We start from the raw sequence: 12,820 nt of genomic DNA, 5'->3' as shown, positions 1-12,820 counted from the left end.
GGAGCATCCAGCAACTTGACCTTAATGTCTTCAGGTAAAGATTGAAGAAAAAGCTAGGAATAATGCCTCATGACAGACACAAAGGCAGCAGCTCTGGAAGAGGCATCAGCAGCATCATAGCTGCACTTTAAAGAGTCGTGAGCACCTGAGAGGTAGAACCCGAAAGAGACAGAGCAGAAGACTTACCTTCAAAATCAGTGATGTCTGAAAAAACTGACAAGCATGGCCAATCAACGCCAGATCCTATCTGGTCATGTAGGTCTGGTAAATGATGGCCCTAAAAGCCAAAGTGGAGACACTATAGACCTTCTTTCCAATTCTCTCTATGACCCTACAATCTTTATCTGCAGGCAAAAACTTGGCAGAGAGCAAAAGCATAGAAGACTTGTCAGAGGAAAAGTACAGTTTTGTACCTACCATAAATGTAGATGTTCGAGTGTAAACACTGCTGCAATCATTACACTTGGGTTATCCTGCTGTCAGGCATTCCCACAGTCGACCAGAGTTCCAAAGTCTTGGTCCGGCGTCGGTTGCTGTCGCCTCCTCCCTGACGTCAGTGTGACAAGAGGTATATAAGATGCAGCCGACACCATTTTCTTCAATTTTTCTTGCCCCAGATGTCAGGTGCCCCCAAATAGGCAGGCAATACAAATTGCTAGTAAAAAATATAAAAGAAAAGCAAACAACCATTTTTAGTTACCAGCAAATACTACTAATAGGTAATAAGGGTATATGCCCTAGGTAAATACCAGAAAGTAAGAGGGGAAGGAGGGAGGGTAACCTGGACTGCAGCAGTGTTTACACTCCAACATCTACATTTATGGTAGATACAAAACTGTACTATGTTAATCGTGTTACACTGCTGCAGTCATTACACTTGGGTGGAATCCCAAAGTTGAGGTAGGGAGGATGGATCTATAAGGCATTAGGGGTGGCTATAAGGCCTTGCAGTACAGCAGTGGCGAAGCCAGCTCTGGATTTGGAGTATAAAGGCAAATGGTAATGTTTGGTGAAGGTATGCACAGAACTCCATGTTGCTGCTTCCAAAATATCCTTGGTAGGTACTCCTCTGAGGTAGGCAGTTGAAGTGGCTGTTGTCCTGGTGGAGTGAGATCTAATGCTGCTAGGTACAGGTTTCCCATGGTGGGTATAGCAAAAACGTATACAGTGTCCTATCCATTTTGAAATAGTCTGCTTTGAAATGGCTTTTCCCTGTGCTCCTGCAGCGTATGCTACTAATAATTGCTCAGATTTTCTGAAAGCTTTGGTTTTGTCCAAGTAGAAGCGTAACTGTCTGTGAATTTCCAAAGAATGTAGCAGTCTCTCCCCTTTGTTCTGTGGTTTTGGATAAAAAGTTGGCAAGTGAATAGTTTGGTTTAGAGCCACACTTGATACCACCTTTTGCATAAACATAGGGTTGGTTCTTAAAGACACCCTTGTCCTGGTGGAAGATGAGGAAAGGTTCCACTGCCATTAGTGCCTGTAATTCTGAAACTCTTCGTGCTGATGTTATTGCCAGTAGCAGAGCAGTTTTCCAAGAGATGTATTTTAATTCTGCTGTATTAGCTGGCTCAAAAGGAGGTAAAGTTAATTTTTCCAAAACAAAATTAAGGTCCCAAGTAGGTGTTGGTGCTCTATGGGGTGGTCTTATGTTTTTAGCCCCTCTGAGGTATTGTTTGAGCAAATGATTAGAAAAAATTGGTGGATCCGTGTTGTAATGAGCAGAAATAGCTGAGGCGTGGATCTTGAGGGATGAAAAAGAGAGGTCCTTGTCCAGCATCTCAGTTAAGTATTGCAGTATCTGAGGAATGTTTGGGACTAGAGGGTCAAGGCTGTGTGCTTGGTTCCAGGCACAGAATCTCTTCCATTTGTTCGAGTATGCTTTCCTGGTGCTAGGCCTTCTGGCCTCCAGAATGACATCCATAACAGCTTTGGAGAGAGGCATTGCTTGCTTGACTAAGGAATTTTCCATGCAGCTAGATTTAAGGTCTTTGGCTGGCTGTGAATTATCTGATTGTTGTGCTGAGTTAGCAACTGTGAAATTTGTGGTAAAATCCAGGGTGGTTCTTGTGTCAAGTTCTTTAAGACTGGGTACCAGTGCTGGCGTGGCCAGTCTGGTGCAATCAATATCATTTTTGGCTCTTCCAGCCTGGCTTTTATGAGTACCTTTGGAAGGAGAAGTAAAGGGGGGAAAGCGTATACTTGTAGTTTTTTCCAGCTGAATGAGAGGGCATCCACTTTCCATGCTTGTGGATGGTAGCTCCTTGTGCAGAATTTCTGTAATTGGCAGTTCTTTGGGGTAAGCAAACAGATCTATGTCCGGGCTCCACCATTTTTGTGTTATCATTCTGAATACTTGTGGGTTCAGTTCCCATTCGTGTGGATCCATAAAGTTTCTGCTTAGATCGTCTGCCACTGTGTTTTTCTCTCCTGGCAGGAATTGTGCTTGCAGATGAACTTGGTAGTTTAGAGCTGTGTTCCACAAGGTCATGGCTTGTCTGCAGAGGGGGTAGGAGTGTGTGCCCCCTTGCTTCTTTATGTACCACAAAACTGTGGTGTTGTCCGTCTTTAATAGTAATTGTCCTGGATGCAGTAGGTCCTTGAAAGCTATAATAGCATCTTGTACAGCTAGCATCTCTTTTTGATTGATGTAGAGATGTCTTTGCTCTGTGGGCCACTTGCCCTGGATACATTTTCCTGCCATGTGTGCTCCCCAGGCGTAATCCGATGCATCTGTTGTCAGTGTTTGCCTTGCTGTGGGTTGAGTGAAAGGCTGTCCCTTGTTGAGGTGACAAGCTTGTGCCCACCATGGAAACTCCTGTTGTAGGCAAGGAATTAGTGGTATAACCGTTTCCAAACTTTGACAGTGTTGAGACCATACACTCTTTAGGTACTATTGTAGTTTCCTCATATGCAGTCTGGCATATGGAATTAGTAGTATGCAAGATGCCATGTAGCCCAAGGCCTGCAGAATTTTTCTTGCAGGGAGTTGGGTCTTTGTTGCCATTAATTGAAAATATTGAGTCAGATGTCCTTGCTTGTCTGGCGTGAGATAAGCTATCTTGGCCGTTGTGTTCAAGCTGGCACCCAGGAATATTATCTGTTGTGAGGGCACTAGTTTTGAATTCTTTTTGTTTACTGTGTACCCCAGGCAACTTAACTTTTTTACGTACGCCAGATGCTTTAGTAGAATGTCCTTGCTCTCTGCTTGAATCAGGCAGTCGTCCAGGTATGGATAAATTTGAATTCCTTTTTGCCTGCAAAATGCAATTATTGGTGCCAGGCACTTTGTGAAGACCCTGGGTGCAGTAGATATGCCAAAGGGCAGTGCAGAGAATTGATAGTGCAATGAACCAGCTAGAAATCTGAGGTATCTTCTGAAATTTTGTCTGATAGGGACATGCAATATGCCTCTTTGAGGTCCAAAGTCACGAGCCAAGCTTTCTTGCCCAGCATGGGAAGAAGCTGCTGTAGTGTCAACATCTTGAATTTTGGAACATCCAGGTAAGTGTTTAGTGTAGAAAGGTCCAGAATGGGTCTCCAGACTTTGCCCTTTCTGGGAACCAGAAAGAGTCTTGAGTAAAATCCTTGTCCTTGTTCCTGTGGTGGTACCTTTTGAATAGCTCTCATGTCCAGGAGTGCTGTTCCTGTGGTGGTACCTTTTGAATAACTCTCATGTCCATGAGTGCTGTAATTTGTTTTTGAGCCGCTGCCCATTGATTTGGTGGCAGATTTGGCATTCCTTTTAGCCTTGGAAAGGTGTGAAAATGGAACCTGTAACCTTGAGATACAATGTTGAGAACCCATTTGTCTTTGGTGATGCAATGCTAGTTGTGATAGAAAAGTGCCAGTTTTTCTCCTAAGGGGGCTGCCAAGAGAGTTGTTTGGCAGCTGTAGTGGAAAGTCATTGAGGATGTTTTTTATAAGGTTGAGGCCTGTCTTCCCCTTCTTTTTGGCCTGGTGTGCCCCATTGTCGAGGCCTGTAAGGGCGTTGCGTCTGACCTCTACCTCTTGGACGTCTGTATCTGCCCTTTTGAGGTCTATCTGTGACTGGTAAGGACCAATTCTTTATTAGCCAATTTCTGCTAAAACGAGGAGGCTGAACCTGTAAAAAATCTTTAACCGTTTGCATAGATTTTGCCTTATCCTCCATCTTCTTTAATACCTCCTCTGCCTTAACTCCAAACAGCACATCCCGCTGCAAAGGTGCATCCAATAGTTTGACCTTAACATGATCTGGTATCGTATGTTCTTTTAACCAAGCATGCCTTCTAATGACAGAGTCTGTAACTGCTGCTCTACAGGAGGCTTCTAAGTAATCAAACCCACATTGCAAAGTATGTTTTCCTACTTGTTCAGCTGCATGCAATAAATCCTGCATTTCTTTTAAGTTAGGAGGATCTGAATCTGGAAGAATCTTTTATTTCAACTGAGACATCAAAAATTGCTGATACTTTAGCATGTGAAACTGGCAATTCAAGGCTCTCATTGCTAAAAGTGGTAAACGTATATACCTTCTTTCCCCATCTGTCTAATGCTCTGGAATCTCTGTCAGAGGGAACTGGGTTTTTTGCTGATGAGGCCTTAATCCCTTTGGGTCCCTGAGAAATAGTTTCAGGGTCAGCAACAGGGCTTTTGTACAGAAATTTGTGAGAGTCAGGGACTCTGTAATATATATCAGGTTTAACAGGGGCTGGGGGTAAGGAGTCAGGGTTCAAACTGGATTCAGTGTACACATCATCCACAATGTCTAAAACTGGTGGGATAGCAAGGGGTCTGTGTTGGCGCAATAAAAGGAAGTCTCTGAGTCTTTTCTTGGATTCTGAGTAATCCTGGCCTTCCCAATGGAAATGCTCTCTTACGGTATGTAAGGTCTCCCCAAAGGAGTAATCCTCAGGCGGAGAGGCTGATGGAATTGATTCCTCAGCATCAGAATCCTCATAAGGGGGTAAAGAATATCCTAGGTCCGAGGAAGTCAGAGGAAATGGACACCTGGTCAGAAGATTCATAGTCTGCATCCTGCCTGGTTCTTTTATCAGGAGGAGGATGGGACCCCCTGATCAGGGTGATTAGGTCCTCGGCCATTTTTAGCATTTGTTTCTTAGGCATGGAAGCCTGTCCTGGAGAGAGTTGTGTCTGTTTCTTAGCCTTTAAGGGGGGCTTAGACTTAACAGAGGGTTTAATAGTTAACTGAGAAGGTCTGAAAACACCCTCTGTAGCTGTGGATTGCTCAGCTACTTTGGTTTCCTCTGGAGGTTTAGGATCGGTAAACTGAAGGCCTAGTGCGTCCGAAGGCCCAGCCAGCTCCACGTGGGAGTCGGAGGCGGTCTGTGGTTCTGTGGAAATGGTCGTCAGGGGCTGCGTAGGCGCCTCGCTGAAAACCAGAGAACTGACGACTGGCCTAGAAGAGGCCTCGTCGTCCGTTTTGGGTCTCTGATGCCTGTCCTTGTCTTTGCGCTTTTTATGCATTGTGGTCATCGTAATTTCCGACAGCATGGTGTAATTGAATTTTCTATCAAAATAATGTCGGGCAAAATCAAACCGACGTTTAATAGTGCGCTTGTTAAACCTAGCACAAAACCGACAACCAGTGACGTCGTGGTCAGGGCCTAGGCATGGAATACATTAGGAGTGGAAATCCTTATGATGTATTTGTTTCCCACAAGAAATACAGTTATTAACTTTTACTGACATCAGTCTGAGGCAAGAAACAGTTTTCCCAACGGGGTACTTAGCTTTTTTAGAAGACTTCGGTTCTGGATTCAGAATGAAAATCTCAGGACTCGGCCGACCGGCACTTGCAAACTGCTTCTGCTTCGGGCACCGCGCGGCAAGAAAGACTGAAGAAAATGGCATTGGCTGCATCTTATATATCCCTGTCGCACTGACGTCAGGGAGGAGGTGACAGCAACCGACGCCGGACCAAGACTTTGGAACTCTGGCCGACTGCGGGACCGCCTGATGGCAGGATAACCCAAGTGTAATGACTGCAGCAGTGTAACACGATTAACATCTGACATCACAGCAGGATAAGCAGAAGGACACTGACAGGCACTGATAATCCTCAGGAACCTTACAGAACCAGTCAGGTTTCTTTGGAGCAGTGGGGATGAAAATTGGGAGGCATCTAACACAGCAGCCAACACAGGAGGTACTGAAGAAGGTTTTGGAGTGACCACCTGAAGCAGCTCATAACACCGCATCTGGATAACAGACAACTGAGAAGAATCCTACTTGAGGGAGTCCATTATTCCTTCTACTGTGGCCCCAAAAGACAACTCCTCCAGAGGAGACTCCGGGCTAAAGGACTCCGCTTCATTAGCCAAAGGAGAAAGGATCTGGTAAGAGTAACACAAGGACCCATTATCAGACTCTGAATCCTCATCCAAGGAATAAGGTTCCCCAGGCCTTTTGGAAGGAGTTGAAGTCCAAGGGGAAATAGGCACAGAAAGCCCTTGGGGAGGCTTCAGGGCCATTAAGGCATTAAAAAGGCCCAGAGTAAACTCCTGCCATTCCCCTCTGACAGTCCTTAGCATGGACAGAAGAATGTTCAGTCTTCTGTTTTTTTCTTGGTAGGGACATCAGCCCTAACACACACCAGAGGCTCCAAACCCTGATGGGATTCAATAAGCATACAAAGAACACACACTACGTCTTCCAGTATCAAAAAACACAAACAACACATCAGGATAATATATAATCACTTTGCTGATGTATCTGGTACCTTGGCTTATGCCTTCAAGGAATAAATTTCTTACATCAGACAGCCACATTTTAAACTATTACATTGTTGATTACTTAATTTATTACCTCCAATTAACTCAAAATTCAATTAAGAATACATTGTCCTCATCACATATTCAACTGCCCGCAACTTAAAACTAAATACATACATATTTTTACTCACTGAATTCTTATTATATTAATCCAAAACTCTTTAAAACGCTTGATATGAGTTCATTATTAAGCAGATATCATAAATGACAAACAAATTCAATCATATGAAATGGAGTATATAAAGATAACATTTTTCATGATATACATTTCATTGTTTCAACCTTGCATATAATTTCTTATATATCAAGTATGAAATTTGCCTTCTGCGTGGAGTCTGCATGTCCTCCCCGCGGTTGGGTGGGTGTTCGAATGACATGCGTAAATGGGCGTGCCTTCATTAAAGGTTGAACGTTGAGCTGGCACCTCGGCGTTCGTGAAAAGCTACTGCCAATCATTAGCGGACCGGAGTTCCGCTGTGGCGACCCCTAATCGGGAAAAGCCGAAAGACAAACAACAACATGAATGAATATAAAACTTCAATACATCATACTGGCCCTAATGAAATATGCTATTTAAGGTACATGTGACAGACTCTGTATGTATGGTATTTAAACAATTATATATAAACCTTAGTAACCATACCTTGTTTCAAACTGCTTTGATATGATATGATGGAATTTGTTTAGGTCATTCATGATATCTGCTTAATAATGAACTCATATCAAGCGTTTTAAAGAGTTTTGCATGAATATAATAAGAATTCAATGAGTAAAAATATATATGTATTTAGTTTTAAGTTACAGGCACTTTAATATGTGATGAGGAAAATGTATTCTTAATTGAATTTTGAAGTTAATTGGAGGTAATGAATTAAGTAATCAACAATGTAATAGTACAAACTGTGGCTGTCTAATGCAGGAAATTTATTCCTTGAAGGCATAAGCTGAGGTACCGGATACATCAGTAAAGTGATTATATCTTATCCTGGTGTGGTGTTTGTGTTTTAAGCATACAAAGAACCTCTTCCCTGACCAGGATCTGTGGAATCCCTCTATGGCCCTCCAAAAGAATCAACCATGGTTCCTCCTCAACGTCCAGAACACACACTTGTAAAGTCTCACAGGACGTGTGAAAGGAAGGATCCATGCTGGCCTCCGACGGTGTTGCAGCAGAGGAATCTGAAGTCAACACTGGGTGGCCTACAGAGCTATTATCTACTTCTAAAGAAACGTCCGGTGGAGGCTGGACAGCCAAGGAATCCATCTGAGATTTCTTGGCTTTCTTGCTTAATTGATTCCACCATGCTACCCTGGGCTAACTGTTTAAGCTTCAGGTTCTGAAGACAGCCACAGAAGACAACAACCTTCGAAGAGTCTTAGGCAAAAATGTCTTAATAATACTGCAGGAGGTATGGTCATGGGGTAGCTCCCCAAAAAAACAAAACAAAAAAAAAAAACACACACTGTCTGTGAAGGTTCTTATGAGGAATCCGACTCCCACACTGACATTTTCCTTCTTAGATGAACTCCAGGTATCCAAAGGAAAACAAGACCAACAGTAACAAGACAAAAAGACCCCAACAGGGCAGTTAACTGATGGCTAGGTATTCAGCACAGTAAAGGGCATTCAGACTGATCAGCAAAGATGACGTTTGGACTGGTAGCAAATACGTTCTGGCAACTGTATCTGTACACATCACCTTTATGCCCTATATCGTGTGGAGGCAGCATACGTATGGCACATATAAGATCTAAAGGCTTTGGTATATTGGCCAAATGCTGGGCTATCCTTGGCAGGAGATCCCCAAGGTGATGAATACTGCAACAGTGATATAGGACATGTAGAATAATCAAGGGAGCATTTTCTACACTCCATCTTCTCTTTAGGCTTTTCCCCTTTGGAACTGACCAAAGTTTTCTTGGCAGAAGGGGAAGCTCCAAATGCAGCAGAGTTTGATTGGGATGAGTCTCCCACAGGAATAGAGAGAAGTCCCTTGAGCACCAGTTTGTTTTTGTGCTCAACTACTCGAGAACCAAAAGCAGTGTGGATAAACCACTGCATGTTTAAGTGGGCAGCACTGAGGCAGTATACACAGAGTGCACATCAGAGTTTGGAATTTTGTGGCCAAAGGCCACATATTTCTTTAACACCAAGGGTTTATCCTACTAACCTATAAGTTCACACAAGAAGAAAAAGAAGGAAACAAGATGAACAGCACTCTCCAATGGGAAACAAACTCTATATGCTATAGAAAAACATTTCATTTGGTTAAACAACTGACTAGAACAAGGGCACCAAAGGCATGAAACAGACAGGAAAACAAGTTTTTGACTATTGATAAAGAAATTAAACATGTAATTATCAATAAATAGGGAAGAAGGGGACTGTAAAGTAAGCAGAGAAAAAATCCCACCACTATCCAAATACATTAATGCAGTAAAAGTTAAAAAAAAAAACTCACTTGTGGAGAACCCAAGCCTAAACAAAGGAGATCAGTGTCTGTAGCAAAGGAGCAGCAAACAAGATCTGAGAAAATGTCAGGGTCTGCAAGAAGGTATGGGTAAGGGGAGAACCCTCAAGCTTTGGATCCAAAGTCTTGTGTGGCCAATGTTGGATTTGAGGTTGGAACAGAAGGCTCATCCATTGGGGAATGGACAGAAGAGAGCAACAGATCCAAAAGCTTCACAATACTCACAAAGCACAGTCCTTTTCATAACAACAAAAATGCCATGATATCTTGGATTAAGCTCCTTTGTAATGATTTATGCTTCAATAGAACATATACTGAAAGATTTTGATACAATACCTTGCTATGAAAAAACAAAGCAGGTAGACATGGTCTGGGCCAGCTATAAGCATGACTGTACTGAGAACTAGCTTCAGAAGGAACAGCCCACGAACAACTTTATAAACGCCAAACCTGTTGCACAGGGAGAGGAAGTACAGGTTGTTCAAGTGTGGTGCAATATAAGCAATACCTAAGGAACCAATTAAAAGGAAACCAAAGTTAACAACTTTTACTGACAGTGCAACTGCAAAGTTCATTTCTTTGAAATTCACAAAGTTTCGGAAATGCTTTTTCACCAAAACAAACACTACATTCTGCACATTTACCATCATATGGAAAATGTAAACATGCCAAATATGGCCTAAAATAAAGTCTAACACACAATATAGGACGAACAAATCACATACCATATATGGTACATTCTCCTTATGAACTTCCAAAATAAACATTCCTGCCACTACTGATGTTTCTACAGCAACAATGGGAATAATTCTTATGGATTAATCCACATCACTCAGCAGTGTATCCACAGTGCATTATGACATAGAATGCAACTTCTATACGAAATCTGTATGAAAGCGCATCTTCAGAGAATGTACTAGCAGAGTTTTACAAAATGACAACTTAATGCACTTTAAGTTATAGTAGCTATGTAGGACGTATTAAAGTATCTGGAGTGGATGGCCCAAATATCAAGGATCACAAATACCTCCCACATAAAAAAAGAAACATTACATTTTGGGAAGCATCATCACAATTTTATTTTCCAGAAAATTAAAAGATCAAAACTACATAATATTAAATTTACCACCATCATCTAAAGTATAGTTGTAAGTAAACTTACCATAATAGCACATGTCTGAATGATTACTGCTGCACTAGCCTTGGCTATATGGGTTAAATCCTGCACAGGATATTATAACAGCCGGCCGGCATCCAAAGCTTCAGGGCACCTTCCATGCATCCAAACCATCAGTCAGCTTGAGATGAGATGACTAAAAAGTCAGGTATGGGCACCAAGCCCTTCAAAGCTTTCATACTAACAGAGAGAGAGATTGAGCCCTAAAAGGTCAACATTAGGAAAATAAAAAAACTTCCACACCTTGGCAAATACAACTCACAAAAAAAAACAAGAAGGGATAGAGTGTGGGAACGGCTACTGCAGCGGTGACCACTTGAGCATCGACTGTTATGGTAAATTTACTTGCACAGCTGTACTATGTTCATCATATTGATCATTGCTGCACTAGCTTTAGCTATATGGGTAGATTACCCCAGATTACTCCATTTGGGAGGTGGAAGGAGAAGAGTCCAGCAGGAGCCCCTGGAGAATAGTCCTACCATAGCCTGATTTAGACAGAGAAAGAATCAAGCTTATAGTACTTTGTAAAAGTATGTACAGAGGATTAAGTTGCAGCTCACAGAATACTTCTAAAATGAAGGCAAGACCTTGTTAGAGTGGGCCTTGATCCTGCCAGGAATAGTTTTGTTGTGGTGACTACAACAAAAGACAACTATTTGAAAATAGTCTCCTTTGACACATGTTGTCCCTGCTTACCTTCACATGAAATGAGCACTTAATCCAAAGATCTGAAGGATTTAGTTTTGTCAAGATAGTACCGAAGTTGAACATTCATGGTGTGGGATATCCTTTCTCCTTCATTTTTAGGATCAGGAAAGAAAACTAGGAGATGGACAGATTGGGTTAAAATAAAGTTGGATACCATTGCAGGCATAAAAGAAGGAATAATTCTCAAAGAAACCTCATCTCTGTGGAAAATGAAACAGGGTTGACGCACCATAAGAGCTTGCAATTCAGATGCTTTTCTTGCAGAGGTAAAAGCAATGAGTAAAACTGTTTTCCATGTAAAGAAACTTAAGTCAGTCAAGCTAGCTGGTTCAAATGAACATATGTTAGCTCTCTAACCCAAAATTAAGATCCCAAGGAGAGGCACCAAGTTTCTTGGAGCTCTCTTACGCAAAACAACTTTCAAAAATATTCTGACATGTGAATGCACTTAGATGAGGATCCATGGGCAGACATGCTGAAATGGCCGATAAATGAACCCTGTTACAGGAGTCAGTAAGGCCACAGCATACTAACTCTCACAAACACTATAGAAAGTACAGTTGTGTACCTACCATAAATGTAGATGTTCGAGTGTATTCACTGTTGCAGTCGTTACACTTGGGTTATCCTGCTGGCAGGCTACCCGCAGTCGGCCTGAATTCCGAAGTCCTGGTCCGGCGTCGGTTGGTGTCACCTATTCCCTGACGTCAGTGCGCCAGGGGTATATAAGATGCAGCAGACACCATTTTCTTCAGTTTTTCTTGATCCAGATGTCAGGTGCCCCCAAAAGGGTAGGCTAAAAACATAGCTTATATAAAGCATGCACTAAAATAAACAATACCTTCATCATACAAGCAAATACACCACATAGGTTGTATAGAATAGAGAAGTACAGATAAGTCCCAGCAAAAACAAGGGGGATGGAGGGTGGGTAACCTGGACTGCAACAGTGAATACACTCGAACATCTACATTTATGGTAGGTACACAACTGTACTATGTTCATCGTGTTTCACTGTTGCAGTAGTTACACTTGGGTTGAATCCCAAAGCTGAGGTTGGGCGGCTGGGCCTAAATAGAATTAGGAGTGGCAATGAGGCCCTGCAGGACTGCAGTGGCAAAGCCTGCTCTGGATTTAGAGTAAATAGGTAAGTGGTAGTGCTTGGTAAAAGTGTGCACTGAACTCCAAGTTGCAGCCTCCAAAATTTCCTTGGTTGGTACTCCTCTGAGAAAGGCTGCTGATGTGGCTGCTGCCCTGGTCGAATGTGGCCTGATGCCCTTAGGCACTGATTTGCCAAGCTGTGCACAACAGAAACTAATGCAGTGTCCTATCCATTTTGAAATAGTCTGCTTTGAGATAGCCTTTCCTTGTGATCCTGCAGCATATGCCACCAAAAGTTGCTCAATCTTTCTGAAAGCTTTAGTTTCATCCAAGTAGAAGCGTAGCTGCCTGTGTATGTCCAAAGAATGCAGACGTCTCTCCCCTTTATTCTGGGGATTTGGATAAAAAGTAGGCAAATGAATTGTTGGATTAAGAGCCACACTGGATACTAACTTTGGCATAAATGTCGGGTTTGCCCTTAGAGAAACCCTGTCTGGATGGAAAATGATAAAAGGTTCCACTGCCATTAATGCCTGTAACTCTGAGACACTTCTTGCTGAAGTTATTGCTAGGAGCACAGCTGT

General features: G+C 42.5%; 1 protein-coding gene across 1 annotated transcript in view; it reads right to left on the bottom strand.

Moving 5' to 3' along the window:
* The window catches only part of MFSD13A (major facilitator superfamily domain containing 13A), a 682,644-nt gene that overhangs the window by 199,500 nt on the left and 470,324 nt on the right, over positions 1–12,820 (bottom strand). The window contains exon 7 of the mRNA XM_044056543.1: positions 9,584–9,755. Within this exon, the coding sequence (XP_043912478.1) occupies positions 9,584–9,755 (172 nt within the window). The remainder of the gene's footprint in view (positions 1–9,583; positions 9,756–12,820) is intronic.

This window comes from Protopterus annectens, chromosome 14.part0, assembly GCF_019279795.1.
Source record: "Protopterus annectens isolate FY-2018-M chromosome 14.part0, PAN1.0, whole genome shotgun sequence".
Lineage (NCBI taxonomy): Eukaryota > Metazoa > Chordata > Ceratodontiformes > Protopteridae > Protopterus > Protopterus annectens.
This window is presented reverse-complemented; position numbering and strand designations above follow the sequence as displayed.